This window comes from Mobula hypostoma, chromosome 19, assembly GCF_963921235.1.
Source record: "Mobula hypostoma chromosome 19, sMobHyp1.1, whole genome shotgun sequence".
In the NCBI taxonomy this organism is placed as follows: domain Eukaryota; kingdom Metazoa; phylum Chordata; class Chondrichthyes; order Myliobatiformes; family Myliobatidae; genus Mobula; species Mobula hypostoma.
Genome location: NC_086115.1, coordinates 65,666,348 through 65,680,401, shown reverse-complemented (window position 1 = coordinate 65,680,401; position 14,054 = coordinate 65,666,348). Strand labels below are relative to the sequence as shown.

The window sequence follows — 14,054 nt, the reverse complement described above, 5'->3', positions numbered from 1 at the left end:
GTCCTGCACCTTCCTAATTTTTCTCAGAAATGTACGTCATTGCTCTCTGCTGACATCCCTATGAACAGCACCTTCCAATTTACTTTGGCCAACTCCTCTCTCATACCGCTGTAATTTCCCTTACTCCACTGAAATACTGCTACGTCAGACTTTACTTCTCCCTTTCAGATTTCAAGTTAAACTCAAACATATTGTGATCACTGGTTCCTAAGGGTTCTTTTACCTTAAGCTCCCTAATCACCTCCGCTTCATTACATAACACCTGATCCAGTATAGCTGATCCCCTAGCAGACTCAATAACAAACTGTTCTAAACAGCTATCTGTTAAGCATTCAACAAACTCACTCTCCTGAGATCCATTACCAACCTGATTTTCCCAATCAATTTGCATGTTAAAATCTCTACCATGATTACCGTAACATTGACCTTCTGACTCGCCTTTTCTGTTTCCTGTTGGGAGGCCTGTATATAACTTCCCTCAACATCCTTTTACACTTGTAGTTTCTTAACTCAGCCCACAAGATTTCGACATCTTGCGATCCCATGTCACATCTTTCTACTGATTTCATGCCATTCTTTACCAGTAGAGCCACACCATCCCCTTTGCCTACCTTCCTATCCTTCTGATATAATGTGTAACCTTGGACATTTCACTCCCAACCATACTTCAGCCATGATTTAGTGATGGCCACAGCATCATTCCTGGCAATCTGTACAGGGCAACAAGATCATCCACCTTATTTCTTATACTACACGCATTTAAATACAACACCTTGAGTACCGTTTTTATTATCCTTTCTGATTCTGCATCCCTAATGATTTGGCTGCAACTAAGTCCCGTCACCTGTCTGCCTTTCTTGACAATCTGACTGCATGCTATCTTTACTTTTTTAACCATCTGTCCTATCCTGAGTCCCTTCACTGTGATTCCCACCCCCCTCCCAAGTTAGTTTAAACCCACCCCAACAGCTCGAACAAACCTGCCCGAAAAAATATTAGTGCTCCTCAGGTGCAGGTGCAACTCATCAGTTTTGAACGGGTCATAACCTACCCAGTACAGATGGGTTAAATGGCCCAATTCTGCTCCTATACATTATGGTCTTCGGTCTTATGGAAAGAGTACAAAGAAAATTTACAAGGATGTTGCTGGGTGTTGGGGGTCTGAGTTATAAGGAAAGGTTGAATATGTTAGAACTGTATTCTTTAGAGTGTAGGAGATTGAGAGGCGATTTTGTGGAGGTGTACAAGATTATGAGGGATATAGATAGAGTAAATGCAAGCAGGCTTATTTCGCTGAGTTAAGGGTGAACAGTGAGAAGTTGAAGGGGAACATGAAGAGAAACTTCTTCACTCAGAGGGTCATGAGTTTGTGGAATGAGCTGCCAGCACAAGCGGTGCATGTGAGCTCGATTTCAACGTTTAAGAGAGGTTTGGATAGGTCCATGAATGGCCGTGGCATGGAGAGCTATGGCCCCAGTGCGGGTCAATGGCCCCAGTGCAGGTCATTGGGAGTAAGCAGTTTAGGTGGTTTTGGCATGAACTAGATGGGCTTAAGGGTCTGTTTCTGTGCTGCACTTCTCTATGACTCTTATGGTTCTTTTTATTTGTCTATGAAAGTTAATCATAAGGCTAAAATCAAGTTGTAGGTATTGTACACAAACACAAGAAAATCTGCAGATGCTGGAAATCCAAAGCAACATATACAAAATGCTGAAGTAACTCAGCAGGCCGGGGAGCATCTATGGAAAAGAGTTAACAGTCGATGTTTCTGCTGAGTTCCTTCAGCATTCTGTGTGTGTTGTAGATATTGCACTTGTGCAATGTTTATTAATGTACAGTTTGTTTTACCATGGATATTTGGGGTATTCCAAAACTAGATCCAATTCAAAAACTTTCTTTTATTTCCAACATGCAGTGATGAAGCCCACGTTTTTTTTGAATTTATTAAATGCATGTCTTATTTTTCACTTGAACAGCAGGAAATAAAAAATGCTCAAACTCTGCTTCAAAACAGCCAGCCCAGCCTGGAGGAGCAGGTGAAAGATGAAAAGGTAAACCATACCAGCAGAACACAAATAAATTGTGCAAAAGGCAGTCATACTTCATTTTATATTTGGCAATTCGGTTCATATTGTTGAAGTACCGAAGTACTTTAGCAATGGATTCAGAAAGGGCAGGTCCTGTTTAACAAACTTACTGAAGTTCTTTGAGGACATAATGAGTGCAGTGGATAGAGGGGAACAGGTGGATGTTGTACACTTGGATTTCCAGAAGGCGTTCGATAAGGTGCCGCACAAGAGACTTATAAATAAGATATGGATGCATGGAATTGGAGGATGTGTATTGGCATGGATAGTGGATTGGTTAACCAATAGAAGGCAGAGAGTTGGTATAAATGGGTGTTTCTCCGGTTGGCAGTCAGTGGTGAGTGGGGTGCTGCAGGGGTCAGTGCTGGGCCTGCAGCTGTTTACCATTTACATTGATGATTTGGAAGAGGGGACTGAGTGTAATGTAGCAAAATTTGCTGATGACACTAAACTGAGTGGAAAAGCAAATAGTACAGAGGATGTGGAGAATCTGCAGAGGGATATAGATAGGTTAAGTGAGTGGGCCAAGGTCTGCCAGATGGAATACAACATTGGTAAATGCGAGATCATCCACTTTGGAAGGAATAATAGAAGAGCAGATTATTATTTAAATGGTGAAAGATTGCAGCATGCTGTTGTGCAAAGGGACTTGAGAGTGCTTGTGCATGAATCGCAAAAAGTTGGCTTGCAGGTACAATAGGTTATTAAGAAGGCAAACGGAATGTTGGCCTTCATTGCTAGAGGGATTGAGTTCAAGAGCAGGGAGGTCATGCTGCAACTATACAGGGTACTGGCGAGGCCGCACCTGGAGTACTGTGTGCAGTTCTGGTCTCCATACTTGAGGAAGGATATACTGACTTTGGAGGCAGTGCAGAGGAGGTTCACCAGGTTGATTCCAGAGATGAAGGGGTTAACTTATGAGGAGAGATTGAGTTGCCTGGGACTATACTTTCTGGAATTCAGAAGAATGAGAGAGGATCTTATAGAAACATACAAAATTTTGAAAGGGATAGATAAGATAGAAGTAGGAAAGTTGTTTCCATTGGTAGGTGAGACTAGAACTAGGGGACATTGCCTCAAGATTCAGGGGAGAAGATTTAGGATAGAGATGAGGAGAAACAGTTTTTTCCCAGAGAGTGGTAAATCTGTGGAATTCTCTGCCCAGGGAAGCAGTTGGGGCTTCTTCACTAAGTATATTTAAGATACAGTTAGATAGATTTTTACATAGTAGGGGAATTAAGTGTTAGACAATAGACAATAGGTGCAGGAGTAGGCCATTCAGCCCTTCGAGCCAGCACCACCATTCACTGTGATCATGGCTGATCATCCACAGTCAGTACCCTTTTCCTGCCTTCTCCCCATAACTCTTCACGCCGCTATCTTTAAGAGTTCTATCTAGCTCTTTTTTGAAAGGATCCAGAGAATTGGCCTGCACTGCCTTCTGAGGCAGAGCATTCCACAGAACCACAACCCTCTGGGTGAAAAAGTTTTTCCTCATGGGGAAAAGGCAGGTAGATGGAGCTGAGTTTACGGACAGATTTTATTGAATGGCGAGCAGGCTCGATGGGCCAGATGGCCCATTCCTGCTCCTATTTCTTATGTTCTTATGTACAGTGAAAAGCTTTGTTTGGAATACTGTCCATACAATGAACAAGTAATAATAAAGTGGTACATTTACAAAGTGCAATGAAGGTAGACCATAAGGTGCATGGCCATGGTGAGGAAGATTGTGGGTCAAGATTTCATTTTATCACACAAGAGGTCCATTCAATAGTCATGCAAGAGCAAAAAAGCAGCTGACCTTGAGCCTGTTGGTACATGTTTGTATCTTCTACCTGCTGGGAGGAAAGAAAAGAAAATATCTTTGCAGTAAGAAGGGACTTTGATTATGATGGCTACTTTACCAAGGCGGCGAGGGTTAGGATTAGGGTTACCCTAACCCAAGGCCGAGTACATGGAGGAGGGACTTTTTCTTGAGATCTACTTAGCTTTCTTGCAGTCTTGATCAAAAAAGTTGCCATATCAAATGGTTTATTTACTTAAGGTTATTTGTTTAGTGTCAATTAGTTTAAACCGTAGTTATACATGTTTTAATAGTTCACTTTTTTATCTTACAGATTAAAGGAGCCTTGAAGCTTACTCTGGTGAGGAAGCATTAGTGAAAACTAGTGGGATGTGTCATAAGGCCATAAGATGTAGGAGCAAAATTGGCCCATTTGGCCCATTGAGTCTACTGCGCCATTTCATCATGGCTGATCCAATTTTCTTCTCAAAGAGAAGGAGTCCCAGAACAGATCCCTGAGCACACCACTGGTCACCGAACTGCATGCAGAATATGACCCATCTACAACCACTCTTTGCCTTCTGTGGGCAAGCCAGATCTGGATCCACAAAGGAATGTCCCCTTGGATTCCATGCTTCCTTACTTTCTCAATAAGCCTTGCATGGGGTACCTTATCAAGTGCCTTGCTGAAATCCATATACACTACATCTGCGGCTCTACCTTCATCAATGTGTTTAGTCACATCCTCAAAAAATTCAATCAGGCTTGTAAGGCACGACCTGCCTTTGACAAAGCCATGCTGACTGTTACTAATCATATTATGCCTCTCCAAATGTTCATAAATCCTGCCTCTCAGGATCTTCTCCATCAACTTAGCAACCACTGAAGTAAGACTCACTGCTCTATAATTTCGTGGGCTCTCTCTACTCCCTTTCTTGAATAAGGGAACAACATCCGCAACCTTCCAATCCTCCGGAACATCTCCCGTCCTCATTGATGATTCAAAGATCATCGCCAGATGCTCAGCAATCTCCTCCCTCACCTCCCACAGTAGCCTGGGGTACATCCCGTCCGGTCCCGGTGACTTATCCAACTTGAGCTTTCCAAAAGCTCCAGCACATCCTCTTTCATAATATCTACATGCTCAAGCTTTTCAGTCTGCTGCAAGTCATCCCTACAATCACCAAGATCCTTTTCCGTAGTGAATACTGAAGCAGGGGATTCATTAAGTACCTCTGCTATCTCCTCCGGTTCCATACACACTTTTCCACTGTCATATTTGATTGGTCCTATTCTCTCACCTCTTATCCTCTTGCTCTTCACATACTTGTAGAATGCCTTGGGGTTTTCCTTAATCCTGTCCGCCAAGGCCTTTTCATGGCCCCTTCTGCCTCTCGTAATTTCATTATGAAGCTCCTTTCTGCTAGCTTTATAATCTTCTAGATCTCTACCTAGTTTTTTGAACCTTTCGTAAATTTTTCTTTTCTTCTTGACTAGATTTACAACAGCCTTTGTACACCACAGTTCCTGTACCCTACCATCCTTTCCCTGTCTCATTGGAATGTACCTATGCAGGACCCCACAGAAATATCCTCTGAACGTTTGCCACATTTCTTCCGTATGTTTCTCTGTTTCCAATTTATGCTTCCAAGTTCCTGCCTGATAACCTCATATTTCCCCTTACTCCAATTAAACATTTCCCTAACTTGTCTGTTCCTATCCCTCTCCAATGTTATGGTAAAGGCGATAGAATTATGATCGCTCTCTCCAAAATGCTGTCCCACTGAGAGACCTGACACCTGACCAGGTTCATTTCCCAATACCAGATCAAGTACAGCCTCTCCTCTTGTAGGCTTATCTACATATTGTGTCAGGAAACCTTCCTGAACACACCTGACAAACTCCACCCCATCTAAACCCATCACTCTCGGGAGTTGCCAATCAATATTTGGGAAATTAAAATCTCCCACCACAACAACCCTTTTATGATTACACTTTTCCCGAATCTGTCTCCTTATCTGCTTCTCTGTCCCTGTTACTATTGGGTGGTCTATATAAAAAAAAAATACCCAGTAGAGTTATTGACCCCTTCATATTCCTAACTTCCACCCACAGAGACTCCGTAGACAACCCCTCCATGACTTCCTCCTTTTCTGCAGCCATGACACTATCCCTCATCAACAGTGCCACGCCCCCACCTCTTTTGCCTCCCTCCCTGTCCTTTATGAAACATCTGAAACCTGGCACTTGAAGTAGCCTTTCCTGCCCCTGCACCATCCAAGTTTCTGTAATGGCCACAATATCATAGCTCCAAGTGCTGATCCACACTCTAAGCTCATCCGCTTTATTCATAATACTCCTCGCAATAAAATAGACACATTTCAAACCATTGGTCTGAGCGCATACCTTCTCTATCACCTGCCTATCCTCCCTTTCACACTGTCTCCAAGCTTTCTCTATTTATGAGCCAACCTCCCTTTCCTCCGTCACATCAGTTCGGTTCCCAGCCCCCAGGAATTCTAGTTTAAACTCTCCCTAATAGCCTTAGCAAATCTCCCTGCCAGGATATTGGTCCCTCTCAGATTCAAGTGCAACCTGTCCTTTTTGTGCACATCACACCTGCCCCAAAAGAGGTCCCAATGATCCAGAAATCGAAATCCCTGCCCCCTGCTCCAGTCCCTCAGCCACGCATTTATCCTCCACCTCATTCTATTCCTATACTCACTGTCTCGTGGCACAGACAGTAATCCCGAGATTACTACCTTTGAGGTCCTGCTTCTCAACTTCCTTCCTAACTCCCTTTTGTCTGCTTTCAGGACATCCTTCCTTTTCCTACCTATGTCATTGGTGCCAATATGTACCACGACCTCTGGCTGTTCTCCTTCCCACTTGAAGATATCATGGAGGTGATCAGAAACATCCCAGACCCTGACACCTGGGAGGCAAACTACCATCCGCGTTTCTTTCATGTGTCCACAGAATTGCCTGTCTGACACCCTAACTTTAGAGTCCTCTATCACTGCTGCCATCCTCTTCCTTTCCCTTTCCTTCTGAGCCACAGGGCCGGACTCTGTGCCAGAGGCATGACCACTGTTGCTTCCCCCAGGTAGGCCACCCCCCCCCGCAATAGTACTCAAACAGGAGTACTTATTGTCAAGGGACACAGCCACAGGGGTACTCTCTAGTATCTGCCTCTTGCCCTTCCCTCTCCTGACTGTTACCCACTTATCTGTCTCCCCAGGCCTCAGAGTCACTACCTGCCTATAGCTCCTCTCTGTCACTTCCTCACTCTCTCTGACCAGAGGAAGGTCATCGAGCTGCATCTCCAGTTCCCTAACGCGGTCCCTAAGGAGCTGCAGCTCGACACACCTGTTGCATATGTGGCCATCCGGGAGGCTGGGAGTCTCCAGGACCTCCCACATCTGACACCAAGCACAGAAAACTGGCCTCACACACGTACTTTCTGTCTGTATTCTGCACAGATAACCTACCTCGCCTCGACCCTTAATCACTGAAACCCTGTTGAGCCAAAGCCTTCCTACTCTGTTGCACGCTCTATAAGGCTGTCTTCTTCTTAAGCTCTTCTCGCTGTTCTCACGGCTGACATCCACGCGCTTGCACAGTCATGCCCTGTTCAAATACTAAAGAAATAACCGTCACCTTTTGAACTCTTCTTGCTGTTTTCACTGGCTGACACCCACACACTTGCATAGTCGTACCCCGTTCAAACCGCTCAAGAAATAACCATCACCTTTTGAACTCTTCTCACTGGCTGATGCCCACGCACTTGCACAGTTGTGCCTCGTTCAAACCACTGAAGAAATAATCATGCCAAAGTTGCAGTGACGTTTGCAATTTTTCAGATCTCCGGAGCCATTACAGAATCTCATGATTCTTGAAAGATTATTACTAGTGCATCCACAATCTCTTCAATCACCTCTTTCAGTACCCTGGAATGTACACCATCTGGTCCAAGTGACTAATCTACCTTTAGACTTTTCAGTTTCCAAAGAACCTTCTGTCTAGTAATGGTAACTTCACATACATCATGACTCCTGACACCTGGAACTTCCATCATACTGCTGGTGTCTTCCACAGTCAAAACTGATGCAAAATTCTTATTCAGTTCATCCACCATTTCCTTATCCCCCATTCTTACCTCTCCAGCATTGTTTTCAGCAGTTTGATATCCACTCTCACCTTTCTTTTACATTTTATGTATCTGAAGAAACTTTTGGTGTCCTCTTTAATATTACAGGCTAGCTTGCCTACGTATTCCATCTTTACCTTCTTAATGACTTTTTAGTTGCTTTCTGTTAGTTTTTAAAAGCTTCCCAATCCTCTAAGTTCCCACTAATTTTTGCTCTATTATATGCCCTCTCTTTGGCTTTTATGTTTGGTGTTGACTTCTCTTGTTAGCCACACTTGTGTCATCTTGCCTTAAGAATACTTCTTTCTCTTTGGGATGTATATATCCTGTGCCTTTCGAATTGCTTCCAGAAATTCCAGCCATTGCTACTCCATTGTCATCCCTGCCAGTGTTCTTTTCCAATCAATTCTGGCCAACTCCTCTCTCATGCCTCAGTAGTTCCCTTTACCCAACTGATACATCTGACTTTAGCTTCTCCTCAAATTTCGGGGTGAATTTGATCATATTACGATCACTTACCCCTAAGGGTTCTTTTACCTTAAGCTCTCTAATCAATTCCGGTTCATTGCACAACACTCAATCCAGAATAGCTGGTCCTCCAGTGGGCTCAACCATGAGCTGCTCTATAAAGCCAGCCATAGTCACTCTAGAAATTTCCCCTCTTAGAATCCAGCACCAACCTGATTTTCCAAATCTACCTGCATATTGAAATCCCTTAGACTATTCTAAGAGTGATCTTTTGGCATGTATTTTCTATCTTCCATTGTAATTTGGAGACCATATCCTTGCTACTATTTGGGGGTCTGTATACAACTCCCATCAGAGTCTTCTTATCCTTGCAGTTTCTTAGCTCTATCCACAATAATTCAACACCTTCTGACCCTATCTCACCTCGTCCAAATAATTCGATATCATTTTTTATCAACAGAGCAATGCCGTCCCTTCAGCCTTCCTGCCTATCCTTTCAATACATCTTTGGACATTAAATTCCCAGCTATAATCTTCTTTCAGCCATGATTCTGTGTTGTCTACAACATCATACATGCCAATCTGTAACTGCCACAAGTTCATCTACTTTATTCCCTATACTGTGCGCATTCAAATACTGTATAACACCTTCAGTCCTGTATTCACCCTTCTTGATTTTGTCTGCCTTTTACGTTGCAACTCATCCTGTTGACTGCAATTTTGCCCTATCAACAGCTTCTTCCACTACACATTTCCTCTGTTTGTAAGCCAGTTACTTCATCTTCAGCACTATCACTCCAGTTCCCATCCCCCTGCCAAATTAGTTTAAACCCTTCTTAACATCTCTAGCCAACCTCCGTGCAAGGATATTGGACCCCTTCTGGTTCAGGTATAACTTGTCCCATTTGTACAGATTGTACCTTCCCCAGAAGAGATCTCAGTGATCCATAAATTTGAACTCCTGCCCCCTGCACCAGTTCCTCAGTCACGTATTTACCTGCCAAATCATTCTATTTCTACCCTCACCGGCATGTGGCACAGGCAGCAGTCCAGATATTACTACACTGGAGGTCCTGTTTCTCAGCTTTCTACCTAACTCTCTAAAATCGCTCTTCAGGACCTCATCACCTAGTCTACCTTTGTCATTGGTGCCAATATGTACCAAGACCTGGCTGCTCACCCTTGCCCTTGGTAATACCATGGACCCAATCCGAAAAATCATGAACAGACTGAGTCTGTATAAAGGGAAAGTTTATGCAATGTAATCTCACAATGCTGATCTGATATTTAACCCTCAAAGTTCCCCCAGTGAATATATTCTCCGTCACACAGCTATAAGATTGCATCTTCCCAGCATTTTAGTGTCCAAAACCAAACAGTATGCCAGTTGGAGTATAACCGGGACCCCATGTGAAAAAGACATCCCTTCTTGTAATGTGTACGCAAGTTTCCTTAAGTCAAATGCCAACATTTCAATATATCATCTGTGATTACACAATGACTTTGTCAGAGGCCAGCCATAGTACTTGAGCTCTGTTACCTGTTTGTTGGAGCAGTTGTAGATTTTTGTAAGTTTTTTCACATCTTTTGGATATAATTTGTGTCTTTAATTGTAACTGTAGTTAATATGCTCACTTATAATTACATAGACTAATTGCACAGTGACTTTTTAAATTTCTAGTTATTTCTGTCAGTGTCCAGTGGTGAGGTAGATTATGTAATACCCCTTTCTTTATGTAATACGGAGAAATATCTGAGGTATGTTAGAATGGAACAGCAGTTATCATGAGGGACTTTAACTTGCACATAGATTGGGTGAATCAAGTTGGTCGAGGCAGTCTGGAGGAGGACTTCATAGAATGCAACCGTGAACAGCATGTTACTAAACCTACAAGGGAACATGCTATCTTAGATCTGGTCCTGTGCAATGAGACAGGTAAAATTAGTTATCTTGGAAAATATGATTGAGTTTCTGATACAAATGGAGGGTGCAATGGTTCAATCTAAAACCAGTGTATTATGCCTAAACAATGGAGACTACAATGTGATGAGGGAGAATTCGGCTAGTGTAGACTGGGAACACAGGCTATATGGTGGGATGGTTGAGGAACAATGGAAGACTTTCAAAGAGATTTTTCACAGTGCTCAACAAAAGTATATTCCAGATAAAGGCAAGGACAGTAAGGGTGGGAAGAGCCAGCCTTGGGTAACTAAGGAAATGAAAGAAGGTATCAAACTAAAACCTCATGCATACAAATTTGCCAAGAGTAGTGGGAAACTGGAAGACTGGGAAGATTTTAAAAAGCAACAAAGAACCATAAACCGAGCAATGAAGAAAGGGAAGATAGAATATGAAAATAAACTAGCACAAATTATAAAATTATAGTAAACGTTTTTATAATTGTATAAAGCGGAAAAGGATGGCTAAAGTGAAAGTAGATCCCTTGGAATACAAGAAGGGGGAATTGATTTTGGGTAATGAGGAAATGGCAGAGCCTTTGAATAACTATTTTCTGTCAGTCTTCATGGTGGAGGACATGTCTAATATGCCAAAGAGAGATGTTATGGATGCAATGGAAGGTGAGAACCTCGATCCAATAGCCAACACAAGCAGGTAGTGCTGAGCAAACTTGTGGGCCTGAAGATAGATAAGTCCCCTGGTCCTGATGGAATACATTCTAGGATACTGAAAGAATTGGCAGAAGTTAGAGTAGAGGCTTTGGTGATAATTTACCAAAATACTCTGGAATTCAGGCAGTTCTAGGTGGATTGGAAGATGGCAAATGTCACACCACTATTCAAAAAAGGATGCAGGCAAAAGGCAGGTAACTATAGGCCAGTTAGTTTAACATTTGTATTTGGGGAAAATGCCTGAAGCTATCATTAAAGAAATAGGAAAGCATCTGGAAAGAAATGGATCCATCAGGCAGATGCAGTATGGATTCAGCAAAGGCAGGTCCTATTTGACAAACTTACTAGAGTTCTTTAAGGATATAATGAGCGCAGTGGGTGAGGGGAATAGATGAACATTGTTTACTTGGATTTCCAGAAGACATTTGATGAGGTGCCGCATAAAAGACTTAACTATAAGATAAGGATACATAGAGTTGGGGGTGATGTATTAGCACGGATAGAGAATTGGTTAACTAATTGAAAGCAGAGAATTGGGATGTTACTCTGGTTGGGTGTTACTCTGGTTGGCAATCAATGGTGAGTGGTGTGCTACAGGGGTCGGGGTTGGGCCCGCAACTGTTCATGATATACATTAACAGTCTGGAAGAGGAGACCAAGTAAGTTTGCTGATGATATTAAACTGAGTGGAAAAGCAAATTGTGCAGAAGATACGGAGAGTCTGCAGAGAGATATGGATAGGTTAAGTGAGTGGGTGAGGGTCTGGCAGATGGAATACAATGTAAGGTCATCCACTTCGGAAGGAAAAATAGAAGAGCAGATTATTATTTAAATGGTAAAAAATTGCAGCATGCTGCTATGCTGAGTGACTTGGGAATGCTTGTGCATGAATCACAGAAGGCTGGTTTGCAGGTGCAGCAGACTGTCAAAAAGGCAAATGGAATGATGGTCCTCATTGCTAAAGGGATTAAATTTAAGAGCAGCGAGGTTATGCTGCAACTGTACAGGGTACTGGTGAGGTTGCACCTGGAGTACTGTGTGCAGTTCTGGTCTCCTTACTTGAGGAAGGATATACTGGCTTTGGAGGCAGTGCAGAGGAGCTTCACCAGGTTGATTCCAGAGATGAGGGGGTTAGACTATGAGGAGAGATTCAGGGGAGAAGATTTATGAACTTTTGAAGAGAAGGAAGAAATTTAATCCAGTGAAAAAAATCCTATGGGATCATGGTTATCAATTTATATTGCGTTATCCTGCAACCTTGAAGATTTTTTTGGCTGGTGGAGAAAAAAGATTTTTTGATGACTACCAGAAAGCGGAGCAGTTTGTGCGAGATTCTCTGAATATTCATCAGACACAAGAACAAATCCAGGGGAGTGAGATAGATTGAAGATGAAGACTGAGTCAAAGAATGGACTTGTTGGATTTTTGGGCGGATGAATATATAAATATATTATTAATTATACGAGGGGGGGAAGAAAGATTAAAATTCGAAGAATACTAGTTGGGAATAGTAATATTAATTTTGTTTATATATATATATATAATTTTTTTTTGTTGCGGGGGAGCTGGAAGAAGCACTGACCAATTGCTACGCTAATCATGTGTGCAAGCGTGGCTTTAGCCACGACCCACAAAATGGAGGGGGGTAGTGTTGTGTATCTTTTCATTCACAACATTAGTGGGGGGGGTATTTTGCTTTTTCTTTTTTTGTATCTTTTCTATCTTCTTTTTTCTTTTTGCCTGGAGGGTTGTGGGGGAGACACATAGCAACATGGTGAAGTTCAAAGAGATTCCCCAAGGAACTATGAGAGTTGAGAAGATAAGTAATGTTTTAGATTGGAGTAACTTTGTTAAGGATAATGGCTAATTTATTGAATTTTTTGAGTTTTAATGTTAATGGGCTTAATGGACCAGTGAAAAGAAAAAGAATCTTAACACATATTAAGAAAATGAAGATAGATTTAGCCTTTTTACAGGAAACGCATTTAACAGAAACAGAACATCAGAAACTAAAGAGAGATTGGGTGGGTAGTGTTGTCGCGGCTTCATTTAATTCAAAAGCAGGGGAGTAGCAATTTTGATCAATAAAACGTTACCAATTAGAATACAAAATGTAATAACCGATTCTGCGGGGAGATACGTGATTATACATTGTCAACTTTTCTCTGAATTATGGACATTTATGAATATTTATGCACCAAATGAAAATGATGCAAAATTCATACAAGAAGCTTTTTTGAATTTGGCGGATGCACATGAAAAAATATTAATTGGAGGAGACTTTAATTTTTGCTTAGACCCAATCTTAGATAGATCAACTAAGACTGTTATAAAATCGAAGGTAGTAAATCTAACTTTATCATTGATGAAAGATTTAAATCTGATTGATATATGGAGAAGAATCAATCCTAAAGAGTCACCTGGACTGTACTCGCTGGAATTCAGAAGAATGAGGGGAGATCTTATATAAAATTCTGAAAGGGATAGATAAGATAGAGGCATGACAGTTGTTTCCACTGATAGGTGAGACTGGAACTAGGGAACATAGCCTCAAGATTCGGGGGAGTAGATTTAGGACGGAGATGAGGAGGAACTGCTTTTCCCAGAGAGTGGTGAATCTGTGGAATTCTCTGCCCAATTAAGTCGTGGAGGCTACCTCAGTAAATATATTTAAGACAAGGTTGGATAGATTTTTGCATAGTAGGCTAATGAAGGGTTATGGGGAAAAGGCAAGTAGGTGGAGATGAGTCCATGGCCAGATCAGCCATTATCTTATTGAATGGTAGAGCAGGCTTGACAGGCCAGGTGGTCTACTCCTGTTCCTATTTCTTATGTTCTTATGCTTAACTCCCTGTCCCCTTTAGTCTTCAGTTCATCCGGACACAGGAAGTGTACTGCCAACAGTGTTCCGTGCTTCAGGTCAGTATTGTTCACA

The 14,054-nt window shown here is 42.2% G+C and overlaps 1 protein-coding gene across 6 annotated transcripts in view; it reads left to right on the top strand.

Moving 5' to 3' along the window:
• sfxn4 (sideroflexin 4) overlaps positions 1-14,054 on the top strand; it is an 85,630-nt gene that overhangs the window by 27,667 nt on the left and 43,909 nt on the right. For 4 of the 6 annotated variants that reach the window (XM_063072072.1, XM_063072074.1, XM_063072069.1 and 1 more), the window contains 3 exons: positions 1,977-2,051; positions 4,205-4,231; positions 13,984-14,038. In XM_063072072.1, coding sequence (XP_062928142.1) covers positions 1,977-2,051; positions 4,205-4,231; positions 13,984-14,038 — 157 coding nt within the window. The remainder of the gene's footprint in view (positions 1-1,976; positions 2,052-4,204; positions 4,232-13,983; positions 14,039-14,054) is intronic. The other 2 variants (XM_063072073.1, XM_063072070.1) reach the window with 1 other exon arrangement.